Source organism: Alosa alosa, chromosome 3 (assembly GCF_017589495.1).
Source record: "Alosa alosa isolate M-15738 ecotype Scorff River chromosome 3, AALO_Geno_1.1, whole genome shotgun sequence".
Classification (NCBI taxonomy): domain Eukaryota; kingdom Metazoa; phylum Chordata; class Actinopteri; order Clupeiformes; family Clupeidae; genus Alosa; species Alosa alosa.
The window spans coordinates 10,062,016-10,079,293 of record NC_063191.1 but is presented as its reverse complement, the minus strand read 5'-3'; the positions used below and the strand labels follow the sequence as shown (position 1 = coordinate 10,079,293).

At 42.6% G+C, this 17,278-nt stretch overlaps 1 protein-coding gene across 1 annotated transcript in view; it reads right to left on the bottom strand.

The window, feature by feature from the left end:
- Window positions 1-2,946: 2,946 nt before the first annotated feature.
- The window catches only part of ttll4 (tubulin tyrosine ligase-like family, member 4), a 30,152-nt gene continuing 15,820 nt past the window's right edge, over window positions 2,947-17,278 (bottom strand). The window contains 6 exon segments of the mRNA XM_048239629.1: window positions 2,947-4,174; window positions 7,759-7,841; window positions 8,276-8,348; window positions 8,573-8,781; window positions 12,644-12,740; window positions 16,368-16,508. Of these exon segments, the coding sequence (XP_048095586.1) occupies window positions 3,925-4,174; window positions 7,759-7,841; window positions 8,276-8,348; window positions 8,573-8,781; window positions 12,644-12,740; window positions 16,368-16,508 (853 nt within the window). The 3' untranslated portion in view covers window positions 2,947-3,924.

The window sequence follows — 17,278 nt, the reverse complement described above, 5'->3', positions numbered from 1 at the left end:
CCATAGACTTGAATGGGGACTGTGATGTCATAATAGAGCCAGCTGCGCTCGTTAAGTAGTTCTCAGAGCAGTTCCCAGGCTAATCAGAACACTGGCACAGGTGTCACCTGTGAGGAATTCAACTGTCTCAGCTTCTAAGCATACAATCTAGCTCTACCTGAACTACACATCCTGTTAAAGTGTTTCCTGTGTGTCAAAATAAAAGTCCCAGCCATATCTCATCCATTCAGCATTATATCTCCAGAACGGCTTGACGTACATGCTTCAAATTTGGTACGAGTGTTTTTATGGACTCAAAGATGAAGTGAGTTGAAGTTGGAGGTTGAAGGTCAAATGTCAAGGTCAAAACCACCTTGAGTATGACATCTCAAGAATGCCATGTCACACAAGATTCAAATTTGGTTACTCCAAAAGCACCTTTGCAGGTATCACAATTACCCTACCAACCAGCTAGCAGCAAGCTCAACAGCCCCACCAACACCCTAACCAGCAGACTGCATCCCCTCGTGTAATTCCTCGGAATTGCATTTCTAGTATTTGTTTGCAATAACAGTTTATCAGATAATGCAGTATCCATGTCTTGGTAAATCAAAAAAGTCTACCAGTGTTTTAGCCGAAAATAGTAGAGATACGCAAACATACCACAATGGTGTAGGGCACTTGGATAGAACAGATACAACATATTTCTCCATACCCTTGTTTCTTTTTTCCATACTTATCCAGACCTGGAAATTACTAAAAATCAAATTCCATACTTTTCCATACTGCGTAGGAACCCTGCTATTGGGGCTGGCTTCAGCCCAGAGGTTGACACCATTTGGACAGATAGCGCAACTGCTCTGGGCGCCTAAATAACAGTAATCGCAAAATAGGCTTTCAGCATTTACTAGCCAGCAGTGTTACTGAATACATATTCAGAACATCAACGGTAACATTTAGGTAAACCACACGTTTGCGTCCGATTTCCCGGTATGTCTGTTAGTCCCAATTATCCTCCATTTATAATAAGCTTTATTTTTTTTTTTTTTTTGTATAGCACCTTTCATACACAGAATGCAGCTTGCTTTACATTTGAAGCATGTAACACAATAATAGTCAGTCAGTCATTATCAACCACTTTGCTGGGGCCGTTTATGATCCACTCAGCAACATATCAAAAATATAGAAAATGACATGTCATAAGACTTGGAGCCTTAACCCTCTTACCCCCCACAAGCACGTCATATGGCAACTGTGGCAAGGAAAAACTCCCATATTCCAGGAAGAAACCTTGAGCAGAACCTGACTTAATAGGGGGAGCCCATCTGCTTCTGGCTGGCTGCGCCCTCCAATAGCAGCAGATGTAGAATAATCTGAAAAAGTAGTCTACAGGATAAGATGAGTTAACTAAAAGCTTTCCTGTACAGGTATGTTTTCAGATCTTTTTTTAAATATTTACTGAACTCGCCTGCTTGATGTACAGAGGCAGGGTGTTCCATAGTTTGGGGCATAATGGATAAAAGCAGCTTCTCCACTTTGTTTGTGGAGCACTTTGGGTACGATTAAAAGATTAGAATTGGATGATCTAAGTTTCCTTTGTGGTTGATAAGATATTAAAAGCTCAGAGATATATGAAGGTGCTATGCCATTCAGAGCTTTGTAAGTAATTAACATAACCTTAAAATCAATTCTATAGGAAATAGGAGCCAGTGCAGTTCAGCCAACACAGGGGTGATGTGTTCTCTCTTCTTAGTCTTAGTTAAAAAGTCTAGCCGCAGAGTTCTGTATGAGTGCCAATTTCTTTAGATGTTTTTGGGAAGACCAGTGAAAAGTGCATTGCAGTAGTCTAACCTGCTAGTGATAAAGGTGTGAATTAGTTTTTCTGCATCTTGTTGAGTTAAAAAGGGCCGTACTTTGGCAATGTTTCTCAAGTGGAAATAAGCTGTCTGAGTAACTTTACTGATATGGGGCTTAAAACTTAACTCTGCATCTAAGATGACACCGAGGCTTGTTACTTTTGGTTTGACCTGGTGCGCCAAGTTCCCCAGATTACTAAGAATAATATCTCGCTTTAGTTTTGGTCCAACCAAAAGTACCTCTGTTTTGTCATCATTTAGTTTCAAAAAAATTTGCTCATCCACTGATTAATGGAGGTTAGGCATGCAGTGAGGGAGCAAAGGCCATCTGGGTTAGTTGGCTCCACAGAAATATACAATTGGGCATCATCTGCGTAGCTGTGGAAGTGTACATTATGCTGACTTATGACGTTTCCCAATGGAAGCATATATAGAGAAAATAGCAGGGGACCAAGGCAGCTCCCCTGGGCCACACCAAAAGGCAAGTCATGTTTTTCAGATACATGATCTCCTAGACTGATATAAAAATCTCTGCCAGTAATGTAGGTTTGAAACCAGTTTAGAGCATTATCAGAGAGACCCACCCACTTCGCAAGGCGGTTTAGTCCAGTTTAAATAGGTAGTTCCTGCTTATCATGTACCAAACAACTCAATTTCCATGAAAATGAGAATAAAAGCTGACTTGACTTGGATAAAATGACATCACTGAAACTATTTTATGTTGGTATATAAATTATAGATACAACAGAGGTCTGAAAAAAGTCTGTCAATCAACTGCAATTGTATGTCTCATGACAAAAGTTGATTGTTAGTGTTCACTGGATCGTTAACATTTTGGTTGCTAAATATAAGCTACCATTTTCAGTTTCCCTGTCATATTATTGTAGGAAATATTACCTGAAATATGACTAAGATTTATATAGTTTTAATAACTTTATATAAAATGCAAATTGAAACATTAACAATACACATTAACAGAAAAACAACTGTGAGGCAACTGTGTTTTTCAAAAACAATTTTAATGTGAAAACTCTACAACGTAGCAGCAATCTAGTTTCATAAGAAAACTGCAATTTCTTTATGATAAACAAAAACACAGTAAAAAGCCATATTGCAATTCTTAAAAGTGTATTTATTACTTATTCAAATCTTAAGTCATTTTCTTTTCCCAACAGGGAAACAAATTACAAGATATAAGCATGTAGCATGTTTTTTAAGAAAGAGACGCCAGCATGGCCACAGGGACCAAGACCCGGTGGGAGAGGCGGAGCTCCAATGTAAACAAACCACAGAGAGGAATCTGATTGGCTCATGCTACTGTAAAGAGACATGGCAGTTGGTGGAGGTGTGCTCTGATTTCCACCAATGATGGACAGGCTTCGCATATCTATATATAGGCCTGATCCAGACACACTACTCCCTTTCCTCAAACACACACACGCACACACACCCCAACACACTCACACCAGATGTCATCTCTAATGACTACAGAAGAAGAGATGGCAAAGCCTTCAGTAATAGCTCTTGAGGTTTTTATAGTATGGTGTAATACAAAAGGTGTTTAAAAAGACTGTTGAGATTTGGCCTGTAATATCATCAAGGCTGTAAACCTACGACTGTTCGTCTCCGCTAGTACCATCACCCCCCACCACCTCCTCCTCTCTTAGCAGCCAAGGCACGACTGTAGGGGCGAGGGGAGGTGGGCGTTAGTGGATGACGGCTCAAAATCCCTCCCTCTGAGTGGAGGACTGTGCTTGTACCTCCACTGCAAAAAGCTCTCACACACACACACACACACACACACACACACACCAGGCACACTCTGTATACCCACGCCATTAACAGACTCCTGAGAGTGTGTATGCGCCTTTCTGTTTTCTGTGCCCGTGTTTGTCGGTCGCCGGCTCGTTATTACTGGGAAGCCCCTGAATCATTACTAATAAAAAAGAAAAGGTAGCATGCGGTAAGGAGTTAAGGCTTTGATCCCATCGCCCCCTGGTGGCTGTGCGAATTGACACTGCAGTGGGTTGCCTGCCTCTACCCCGACACCGCTCTCTCCTCCTGATCGCCTGCCACTCCACCTCCACACTCACTCACACACACACACACACACACACACACACACACACACACACACACACCCAACCACCCACACCTCACATGTAGTCTGCAGGGTGATGGCAGCTGCTGGAGCTGGAGCAGGGGGGGGGGTCGGGGTGGGGGTGGCACTGGCTGAGCCCAGCAGGCTGATGTCCGGCAGGCTGCAAGTGACGGACTGGACCTCCTCGTCTCCGCTGCTGCTGATGGTGAGGGAAGGCACACTCAGGGTCACCTGCACACTGGAGGAGGAGGAAGAGGGGGGAGGAGGAGGAGGAGAGAGAGAGAGAGATAGAGAGAGAGAGTTTGATCAGTCACTCCCCTGTTAGATATCTTTAACCCTTAGAACCCTTAGCTGTTTTATTTTCACTACCTTTATTCATAAGGATTTATTCTGGTCATTGTAAGTGCCAAACACACATATTATATATTGTTTTTTTTTCAGCAGAGTCTAGGCTATCCAGATCTGCCAAACACACATATTATATATTGTTTTTTTTTCAGCAAAGTCTAGGCTATCCAGATCTGCCATTTCATGTATTAGTGCTAGCATTGATTTTATTTTGATTTTTAAAGAATTAAAATATAAAAAGCGTATCACAAAAATTCTTATATTTCGACATGTATCTCACCACAGCAAGCTCATCGCTCTACATGCATTTCATGTGTGTGTAGGGCAGACTGTCCTGAATCGGGCAATATAATTGCCATGTTGGAGGGATACTCTGGGGCTGAGCAATTTACAGAAATATGTGGTGTGTGATTTACGGAAATAAATACCATTTTTTATTTATTGATAAAAAATTACCTTTCTGCGCTCCATATCTGTGACACGAACTGATCTGACCTGACTTGACCCGAGGTTGCGTGTTAGCCTGCGTGCCTATGCACTCAAAATGATTCTCAACTTTTTACTGCATTGCCATGAACAAAGTAAAGGCAAAAAAGGTGTTTCTTTGTTGAACAAATTGGGAGGCAATGTGAGCCTTGAATTGGATGCCATGTAGGAATTTGCTAGGATCTCAAAACCGGATTATGAACATGCTTTGTCATAGAGAAACACACGATAGCGTTGGATTATAAACATGCTTTGCCACAAGAACAGACAAAAAATTGGGGTAAGTCCAGCTATATGAAGTTATTATTTTGCTGTCACTTCGTCTGTTTTATAACCCAGAAGGATGTACTTGGTATCAAATGATAGCTCTGAGTGTCCTCTTTCATCTGACATGCGTGGCATATCTATCCGATCACAGGTCCGCGAGTAATTCAAATGAGAGTAATGGGTGTGCAGCGTTGGTTTTGTGTACATGACGTTATTATTTTGCAGTCACTTTGTCTGTTTTTATAAGCCAGAAGGATCGATAAACATGGTACCAATGGATAGCCCTGTGTCCCCTCTTTCATCTGATATGCTTGCCATATCGATGCAATCACGGGTTCGTGAGTAATTCAAACAAAAGTAATGGGTGCGCAGGTGAACGCAGAGAAGTATAGACTGTAAATATGATTTTTTTAAATTTACTTGACACACTTGTCTGTACACTTGTCTGTACTTGATCGTACAGACAAGTGTGTAGTCTCTTTGGAAAGCCCAACTTCTGCTCTGTCATGCAATAAAGGTTTCATCTCGCTGCGATGAACAGTTCCGGAGCAATGTAACAGAGAAGAAAGGGTGTGTTTTTTGATGCACTTTGCGTCAATTGGGTTCTAAGTAGGGATCGATCGATATATCGGCCGGCCGATATTTGCGTTTTTTACGTGTATCGGCATCGGCAGCCGATAAGCGGCTGCATTCACCGATAGTTTTTTGCATTATACATACAGGCGTGAGTCCACAGACAGCTGTGTTGCTGGAGACGCTGCAATTCACGTGCAGACTGCCCCTCCCCCACAAGCAGAGTGCTGAAAGCCTGCTCTTCAAGACAACAGTAAACTTTAAAAGCATCTTTTAACTGTTTGACTTAGCTGAAATATTGGCATACACTTTGAAGGTGGAAGCAAGTTTGTGGGTCCAAATGGAAAACGCGAATGATAGATAGATAGGTACTTTATTTAATGCTTAATGCCTCGTTTATAAAACTGCTTGCCATTGTATTTATAGGGAGCTGCAAATAGCTAAGTTGTAGGCTATCCATATGCATGCGGTAGCGGTAGCTGTTACAAACACTGGTCATATAATTAAGTAGGCCTAATGCCAACGTTGTTCCGTGGTATTTGTGGGAGTTTTATTCAGCGACCACCTGGCTGAGTGTTGGACGCGTGTGGTGCGTGTGTGTGTGTGTGTGTCTCCCTCCTTAAAGGGCTCTTTTATAAAACTGCTTGCCATTGTATTTAGGGAGCTGCAAATAGCTAAGTTGTAGGCTATCCGTATCCATGCGGTAGCGGTAGCTGTTACGAACACTAGTCAATCATATGATTAAGTAATGCCGACGTTGTTCCGTGATATTTGTGGGAGTTTTATTCAGCGACCACCTGGCTGAGTTTTGGACGCGTGTGGTGTGTGCGTCTCCCTCCCCCTCTCCCTTCGAGCTGGGCGGAGTTGCCATCGCAGTGATATCAGAGCTTTAATAATGAGAGACGTTATATGTAGTTGAATATTAATTTGTGTTAATTCGTTTACCATGTATCAAACATACCGTGTATGCTTGTTTAGAGCCGTTTGCTAACGTTATCATTATCAATCCAGTTCAATGGTGGTTTGTCAGCTACCAAACAGAAGTTTGTGTGTGCGTCTGTCTCACTCAGTGGGACACACGCATCACAGCGATATGAGAGTGCTGTATGTTGTATACCTTTTGACGTTGATGCCGTTTAGTAGTATAAGTATAAGTATATATACTCTTTTGATCCCGTGAGGGAAATTTGGTCTCTGCATTTATCCCAATCCATGAATTAGTGAAACACACACAGCACACAGTGTACACACAGTGAGGTGAAGCACACACTAATCCCGGCGCAGTGAGCTGCCTGCAACAACAGCGGCGCTCGGGGAGCAGTGAAGGGTTAGGTGCCTTGCTCAAGGGCACTTCAGCCATGCCTACTGGTCGGGGTTCGAACCGGCAACCCTCCGGTTACAGGTCCGAAGTGCTAACCAGTAGGCCACGGCTGTTTAGAACAGCCGTGAACAGAACAGTTTAGAACAGAAACATCTGACACCACGTTATTTTCTTCTGCTGATTTATGTTCTGTGGTTGACAAATCTGGCCGTTTTTTTTAAGAAAAATATAGACATAGAAATATTGAAACCATGCAGATTACAAAAAATTCTTAAAATTACAAATCAAGCACTAATTCAATAGCTACTTTCCAGGCTTATTGTTTTCTTAAATTATTTAAATGTGTTGACAAAGGACATTTTGTGCTGACCTGAATTATGTCTTATAGTCAGCAAGCAATGCATCATCAAGGCTGTGTTGTAAGATGTTGATGAAAGCATTTTGCACAGTTAACCATATCCAGTGCACCCATCCAAGTTCAATAAATGTCCTTTTTTAAATTGAGACTTATAACATTTGCTATCTTCATTTGTGTAATTATGTGTCATTTGTATGATGTAAATTGAGGGAGCAAAATAAAAGCAGTATCGGCTCCAAATATCGGCTCAAGAAAATCGGCAGCCTGTATCGGTCATCGGCTAAGGCTGACGGAAAAAAAAATTCGTATCGGTACCAAAAAATCCATATCGGTCGATCCCTAGTTCTAAGGGTTAAAAGGCAGCAGTTTTTCCCATTTGGAACAGTGTCAGCGTGTGTGTGTGTGTGTGTGTGTGTGTGTGTGTGTGTGTGTGTGTGTGTGTGTGTGTGTGTATTGTACTTTAACATACCTAGACCTTGTGAGCTCTGGCTTAGTGGAAGGGTTACTGTTCAAGTCAGTCCTCACATGCCCAGTGTAGGACTTTGAAGACCACTGGATTAAGACACAAAAACACATGCTCAAAAACATGGAACAGGAAAAAAATAATGTAATGTTTCTTAACAATATGCAACATTTTGATTCGACACAGCTGATTGAAGTTGTTGATATTCTTACTAGCTATTTTCTAGTGGAGGGGAATGTTTAAAGGGCAATCAACATTGGATTGAAGAACAGGTGCAGAAAGCTAGATCCATTTTGTGTGTGTGTGTGTGTGTGTGTCCATTTGTGTGTATATATATATATATATATATATATATATATATATATATATATATATATATATATATATATGTGTGTGTGTGTGTGTGTGTGTATATAAGGTGTCACTGAAATATACTTCAGCGTTCACCAACCATATTATATTACAGATATGTTTGTGGTAGTTTGTGTGTGTGTGTGTCTGTGTGTGTTGATGCAGTACTTACATGATGGACTGTGTCAGACAGGTTGCCCAGGTGAACTCCCCTCTGACAAAGATTCCTCAGCAGGTCAATACCTGGACACACACACAAACAATATCAATGAAATTGAATCGAGATGACCGGTACACACACACACACAAAGAAACTTAGCTTTACATACAGGGACATCCACACACACCCACCTTTGAAACAAATGGTACATGTACACAACATCTAACATGGTTCAACATACAACACAGGGGGCTTGAAGAGAGTATGAGCTTGTTCACTCACACTCACACACACACACACACACACACTTTGCTCCTGTTCTGCCAATGCTTCTGCTCCCACTGGTTGAGCAGGATGTTGAGGTAGCGGGGGTGCTCGAAGAAGCGCAGGTAGCGGGCGGAGGTGGGGGAGGGGAAGACACGCTGGAACTCGCCCTGTCGCGTCAGCTCATCCTCCGACTCCGCCAGCACGCGTACGTCGTCAGGGGTCAGCACGTCCAGCACCGACGACAAGAACTCCTGGATACATGGACACACACACACACAGGTATTATAATTTTGACTTGTCACATTGTTTTGTTTTTTTCTTATCACACATGACATGTTCCTAGTATGAAAGTGCTCCCCTGCAATCAGCGACGCTTCTACACACTCAGGCTGTAAAGCTTCTAGGAAGATCCATGCAGGAAGCCAACCTCTGCAACTAACACTTCCTGCAGCAATAAGGCAACACTGTGTCCATCTAACGTCTGAAACTAGCACCTCCTGCAGCGATAAGGCAACACTTTGTGTCCATCTAACGTATGAAACTAGCACCTCCTGCTAGCCTGGCGAGCCAGACCCACATCAAGATGTAGGGTCTGGGAACTTACCATAGGCACTGCTCAATCCAAGGGGCGGGATAAACGGTTGTCTTTCAAATTTCCTCTGCCCGCAAAGGATAGCGTTACAACCAGCTACAACTCTAGGCTAGTTGGCTAGTTGATCAAACTTTTGCCAATTAAAAAAAAAAGCTTAATTCGAACCACGATTCAAAGACTGCTGTTCGCCAGCAGCAGCATCCATCTTTTGTTTTCAAGTAGCAGGAAATTCACCGAAATTCACCGTCACCGACTCTATACACGTTGTGATTGGCCTGATAGAAGTTTCATCTTTCCCGCTCGCAAGCCAACAGAGAGTTGCTAGACTACCATGGCTGCAAATTAAATTTGCTGCCGGTAGGGTGCGTCTAGATTTCTAGGCTAACCTCCTGCAGCAATAAGGCAACACTCTGTTTCTCTAAGATATGATTGTCTGTATGCCTTGGTCACAGTCATGCAAGTAACTTAAGTAGTATGTACATGTTATTTATAGATCACTTTCATCACAAAGTTTTCCCCAAACGTTTTATATGAGAGAGATGGAGAAAGGAAGGGAGAAGGAGAGAGAGATACAAAGAGAGGGAGAAAGATGGAGAAGGGAGAGAGAGATACAAAGAGAGGGAGAAAGATGGAGAGGAGAGAGAGAGACAAAGAGAGGGAGAAAGGTGGAGAGGAGAGACAGATACAAAGAGAGGGAGAAAGATGGAGAGGAGAGACAGATACAAAGAGAGGGAGAAAGATGGAGAAGGAGAGACAGATACAAAGAGAGGGAGAAAGATGGAGAGGAGAGACAGATACAAAGAGGGAGAAAGATGGAGAGGAGAGACAGATACAAAGAGAGGGAGAAAGATGGAGAGGAGAGAGAGAAAGATGGAGAGGGCATATAATATTAGTTTAATTTTTTTTCTATTTTCTTTTCTACAGTATAGCACTATTGCTGAAGCTATTCAGGGTTTCCACAGATCAAATTCAAGGACCTTTCAAGGACTTTCCAGACCCAATATGAATTTTCGTGGTAAAGTAGCCTAATAGTCAAGTCATTGGAGTTTAGCCGAAACGTCTGAATTGCTATGGTTTTTGTATTTAGCAGACACCTACATGTACTGTATGATGTAACAAGACCTAACAGTGTTAAATGACAATGGACAAAACTTTATTTGGGTCGGTAATCTGCCCAGTAAAGTTGATGTAGCCTATTCAAAATTTTAAAAGCATTTGTGAAATTGTCATCCTATTACCGGATGGCCTGGGTCGCTTCCAACCCCGCTCCCACTAATGTCATATTGCTTAAATATGTCAACAAGAACGAGATGTGTTCTGGGGAGTTTCTGTTTGCACACTTGAAATATGGATGATATCAGGTGCGTAAAAGACGTTTGGATATTTTGTGTAGCCTAGCCTACTATTGGAAGCGATAGGCTACGACCAAAATGGACACAAAGTTCCTAACCTAGTGGGTGGGAACAGGTGGGTAGTCGGCGCCTACATAGCTCTGGGGTAGTAACATTCATATTTCCCTTCTTGTGACGTCTCAATAAGAGAGATTTCTGACTAGCTCACAGAATCGGATAGTTTCTGACATTAACATCTCTCAACTAATCCACAAAGACTGCAGTTTTGGTTCGCACCTGGGGTGTTTGTAGAAGAATAAGAAACCCAAATGGAAGTACAAAAGCACAGAAAAAGTGAGTTTTGCATAAGAGAGATATGCATATTTTGAAAGAGAAACGCAGCGGTTGACACTAGAGAGGGCCTGACCTCACCATGACATCCAGGACAAACACAGACAAACAATACAACACTTCCTAGAGAACAACAACAAAACGTCTGCAGAACGGTGCAGCACAAACACAGGAGCACATGCGCAGGTTACCGTTCAAATCTACACACATTCTGAACATTACATTACATTACATTACATTACATTACATTTAGCAGACACTTCTTGACCAAAGTGACTGACATATGTCAGCTATATTACAAGGGATCACATTGTCCCCGGAGCAACTTAGGGTTAAGTGCCTTGCTCAAGGGCACAACGGTGGAAGCCAGGAATTGAACCGACAACTTTCAGGCTACTGCACGCTAGCCCAGCTCCTTAACCACTACACTACACATTATGAACATGTTAACGTGTGCACGCGTGTGTGTGTTTAGTCGGTGTCGCCCCATATGAACATAATAAATAGGCACAGTACGAATGCACACATGTTCCTTCATAACCGAATCAATCTGTTTGAAACATACTTTGGATTAATGTGCAGCTTTCAGAGTGTAGTTGCTGATGCTGTTCTTCCTTCACGGGTGCGTGTGTGTCTGACTGACCTGTGTGTGTGTGCGTGCGTGTGATAAGCATCTCTCCATCGCTCAGCTTAGGCGGCGGTTTCCTTTTCAACAAAACAACCTGACCACAAGCTGACACTGAGCTGAAGTAAGCAAAATTAAGTTTGTTGTGTGTGTGTGTGTGTGTGTGTGTGTCTGGTCCAGGACCACTCATTGTACATACACATCCTGTTTCACACCGGCTTCAAAATTAGCCCCTAGTAGGGAGCCCAAACTGTCATTGTGAAATCAAACCGTTTTTTCTATTTTTCTAACTGCGTCTCCTTTATGTTCCCACTTCACCCCCACACTCACACCACAGTTTGCAACTGAGGACATCTAGTGGGCAAGTAAGGCAAGGCACCCAATATATTTGTATTTTGCTATACTTTACTTCACTGTGGGTAAGTGAGACACCCTGTCTGTCTGTCTCTCTGTGTGTGTGTCTCTCTCTCTCTCTCTCTCTCTCTCTATCTGTGCGCGTGTTTGTGTGTGTGTGTGTGTGTGTGTGTGTGTTTTAGCTGGTTTCGCACCAGAGGGATTTTTGCAGTTCCTAGTACATACCATTCCTATAACCCTTTTTTTGGCGGTTTGGCACCACACTGATTTGGGGATTATTAAGTTCCCGTGACCGCAACTCTTTCAGCTCCAATCTCAGGGCAGGGTCTCTTCCCTTTTCTGCATAGGAACTCATAAGCCAAACCCATTGTCAAACCGCGGCGTCTTTAAAATCTGCGCTGCCTGTGTAAGCAAAATATACGGAATAAACAAATCAAACATCGATGAGCTGTCCTGAATAAATCCATTTTCCAAAGGAATCTGATGACTAATGTCAGGCTACTTTTAACCAGCATGCTTGTTTGCTTCATCACAGCTGTTTTCCACAGCAAAAAAAAAGCAAAACGTATGCAGCATCAGGATTTGTTTGAAGCAACAGTCGACAGTGAGGGTCATTCAAAAAAATGTCAAAAAGTAGGCTAGTTAGTTAATTTACTCGCATTTTAAACTATTTTAAACCCCTGTAGCAAGTGATGACGCCATAAACACTCCTACCAGTTCTTATGCAAATGAAAAAACGGTTTTGGGGAGAGTAGTTAGTGGAACTGATTTAGAAGTGGACTGTTCCTACAACTAAGTTCCTGTGTGTATGTATGTGTGTGTGTGTGTGTGTGTGTGTGTGTGTGTGTGTGTCTCTTCACCTGGTCGGCGAAGCGCTGACTTAAGTAGAAGGCTCTCTTGACTTTCTCGTCGGTAGACAGCTCTGGCTTGCAGCGTTCTCGGCCTCCTGCACAAAGACTACAAAACAGAAGCCAAATACACATGTCAGCACACACACCACCATCAACTCACTCACACACACACACACAACCATCAACTCACACACACACACACAACCATCAACTCACACACACACACACACACAACCATCAACTCACACACACGCACACACACACCACCATCAACTCACACACACGCGCACACACACACACACACACACCACCATCAACTCACACACCACCATCAACTCACTCACACACACACACACACACACCACCATCAACTCACACACACGCGCACACACACACACACACACCACCATCAACTCACACACCACCATCAACTCAACAAAAGCATAGTTGTTAACTACAATGCATCTTCTGTGGTAGCATTAGTGCTACTGCCAAATGTGAGTCGACCGTTATGGTAAACGATACAGAAATAAGTTGTTGATATTCGGTCGCGTTTCGATCACATTTTAGTAAGAGCTAATAAATATGCTCTTATTTTTTAACATTCCAAAATTAAAATGTGACAATATGAAACTTAAATGTTTGTGCATGTGCAACTCAAATCTACAGAATCACATTTGGCAATGACACTAAAGGGAAAAGGGAACGCACCTCAGTTTCACATCACACATACCCCCATCAACTCATCAACTCACACACAATCAACCACAATCTAGTTCTTGCTCACACACATCCTCACACACCCATACAAACAACCAACACCATAACCACACTCACACACAAACGAAACACAAACTAACACACGCAAACAAACATATAAGCTTCACCATGTTCATGCAGAGGACGGTTGGAAGCTTGATAAAAAAAAAAAAAAACTTGGCCTGTTTGGGCTTCCAGACAGATGGGCACGTTCGGGCCACACAGACTGGGGCGTGTTCGAGCTGCGCTGTATCAGGCCACGCACATTCAAGCTCCTTTGTGGCAATTGACCTGTCGCTAGAGCGCCACCCTTAGAACGCTGATGAGCCAATTAGTGTTAATTTCGTCAGATGAGACGAGAGGAAATATGTTCGTCAAGCGACCTTTTTTTCCATGACTAAGGCGAGCGATGATGAGAGCGTCAGTAATGTCCTGAAACACTGACTAAGACTATCTTAAGATGCATTATTGTTGACGAAAAAAGCAGAGACTAAAATGTTTTGCATGAAATAAAACTAAGATAAATCTCCTTCATGTTAGGTCTACAAAATGAGAAGACAGAATATCTAGCTGTTACGTTTTCAAAATATTCCAATGAGTTCATACGCAAACAGCTTTCCTGTAGGCTAGTCGTGCTGCTGCTGCAACCCTGTGGCTGCAACACTACATGGAACAAGAACACTGGAGATTTCTGCCAGAGTTTAGCAAACTAACTACCTAAGCTTTATGCCACTGCTACATACCCAGAAGTTGGCGCTTCTCTCATACAAATTAACATCCCCAGAATGTCCATAAAAAATGTTCAGCATGTAATGTCAACTATTCATCTAGTTAGACTGATGATGCAAAGTTTGCTAGCAAGTAAAGTAATATAGAAAGTTAAACTAGCAAAAGTTAGCTATGGCTAAGATGGAGAGTCTGTTTGGGAATGTGGGGTGTTTTGGTATATAAAGCCATCTAGCGGTAAGTAAAACATTAATACATTGGCCTCTGACAGTGTTTCTCGAACTATTTCGGTTTCAGGACCATAAACTAACCCTAGCTAAAAAAAAAAAAAAAAGGTGGACCTACTTCAACAGTAGCCTATAATTAGTCTATAGGCCTACTCACTGAACCACCTTGCTTATTGTCTTTGCACTTTGCTTATTGTGTCAGAGGATTCATTCTGTATGATTTAAACTGGCATATCTTACATAGACAGTGTTGGTGTTGCAGAACTGTTTGGATTTAACTACAAGTTATTTGGCAAACAACTCATCTATATTATATTTTACCCGTCTGCTCGCGGACCACTTGGTGATCCCCGGACCACACTTTGAGAAACACTGGTCTGCAAATATGACAGTGGTCCAGTCAAATCTTTTACTGTCTATGGGTCAAATCCCAGCCGAGCTATAACTGTAGCTCGACTTACCTGTACATGTAAAACATACGGACTGACAAAAAAAATCAGAATGAGTAATTATAACAGACGAAGGTAGCCCTGTGGACACACAATATTGTTGGAAAATTGAGATGTGTGAAACACTATTTGACTCAAATGGTAATCAGAAATAATTTGTTTTAAAAAAAAAAAAAAGACTAAAATGTGTTGACTAAAACTGACTAAGACTAAGATACCTTTAGTTTTTCTTTTTGACTAAAAACTAGACTAAAATGACGAGACTTTTTAGTCGAATAAAACTTGACTTGACTAACAAAATGATATTTGAATGACTAAATATGACAAAGACTAAAAAAGACATTTCGTCACAAGACTAAGACTATGATTTAAATTAAAAATAGGTGACAAAATTAACACTAGAGCCAATGACAGTCCAGCCTCAACCGGGACTCGGACATCAGCTCGGACAACTCCATAGGAAACAACAGGGAGGAGGCATAAAATGACAAATTAATGGTTATTTATGGAGTTTATTAACTCAAAAAAAAAACCCTGACGGATAACCATGGTCAAAAAGTTTTGCATGGGGGGACGTGTAATACTGATAACCGGTACCCCGAGAGGCTAAAACCGGGGTATATTTTCATCAACAGTAGCCTACAGGACGCATCTCGCGTTTGCAACAGCTCGACGTAATGTAGGCTACTATGCAGGACCTAAGCCAACAATGTGGGCACAGGTTTCCTGTTAAATCCCAAGATGAAAATGCTTATTAAACAACTACTATATTCTTACAACATCAAATATTAACGTAACCTAACATATCTTAGTATTAATCTTCCGCTAGCTAGCTAGCTAGCATAACGTCGTCAGTGGTTTTTGCACGGTGATTTGCACGGCTACTCGCCACAACTGCTTGTCACCTTGTATGTATTCTAAAGTTTTGAATACACCCCTCCATAGCATAATTAAGTCCCTTTGATAGCTTCTGGGAAAAGTAAATCCTTTATTGACCAAAACGTCCTCAAAGCCTGCTTTTTTCATATACTGTCAGCTGCCAGTGTCCACAATGTATTTCTAATCAAGTCTGGTTTGTTTGTCCGAGTTCACGCGGTAACAATGGGGGGCGGGGCTTAGCGACAGGTCAATTATAGGGAAGAGCTGGCCATATTTAGGCTGCACTGACAGAGGCATTGTTCAGACCACACTGACTGGGGCATGTTCAAGCTGCCATATCGGGGTGTGCTCGGGCCCCACTCACCGGGGAGTGTTCGGACGGCACCTACCGAGGCATGTTTGGGACACACTGACCAGGACCTGTTCAGACCACACAAACCGGGGCATTTTCAAGGTGCCAGTTCGAGGTGTGTTTGGGCCCCACTGACAGGGGTGTGCTATGGCCCCCTGACCAGGAAATGATGGGCAGTGTGTGTGCGCAGGTTCTCAGGGCTTGTTCTAAACGAGGCACGTTCGGGCTGCACTGTCCCGGGGGCACGTTCGGGCTGCACTGTCCCGGACATGTTCGGGCTGCACTGTCCAGGGGCACAGTCGGGCTGCACTGTCCCGGGGCACGTTCGGGCTAACACGGACCTGCTGGTGGAGTTGCTGGCGCTGCTGGAGGCTGTGGGTAGCAGCTCGTCTCTCTGCGGCAGCACGAAGCCGGCGAGGTTCAGCACGTCACGGATCATCTGGCCCTTAATGGCCACGTCCAGAGCAGTGTTGGAGTGCAGGCTGCGGGGAACACACACACGTTAATGAAGAGAGCTACACACACGTTAATGAAGAGAGCTACACACACGTTAATGAAGAGAGCTACACACACATTAATGAAGAGAGCTACACACACAATTAATGAACACACAAGAGCTACACACACAATTAAAGAACACACAAGAGCTACACACACAATTAAAGAACACACAAGAGCTACACACACAATTAAAGGACACACAAGAGCTACACACACAAGTAAAGGACACACAAGAGCTACACACACACCATTCATGAACACACAACAGCTACAAATACCAAATCTCTGTAAATTTCTGTGCTTCAATTCATCACACATTTTCAAAGCTGTTATATACAATTGTCCATTTTCAATTCTTAAAAGGCCAGGCACATGGCTGACATCCTGCACAGTGCCTTAGAACGGCAAACCCCAGTGGTGTAGTCTAGTTAACTGTAGTGGGTATACTGTTAGTTGTAGTGGGTATATTGTGATATGCTGTAACAAAAGCATATTAATACCTATCCTAGCTTATACAATCATAACACAACAAAAACACATATCTGGCATACATATTTAGAGAGCATGTGAAGCGCATCACATACAGCAAGACTACACCACTGGTAAGCCCTGCAAATGCTACAGGACATGATCCCACTTACGCTTGGCATCCTTTACAGAGCTTTGAGTGACAGCACCGTGTGAGAAGCACCATGGGGTGCAGTTTCGGACCATCTGACATCCACCCAAAAAAGGTTTAAATCTGAATTAC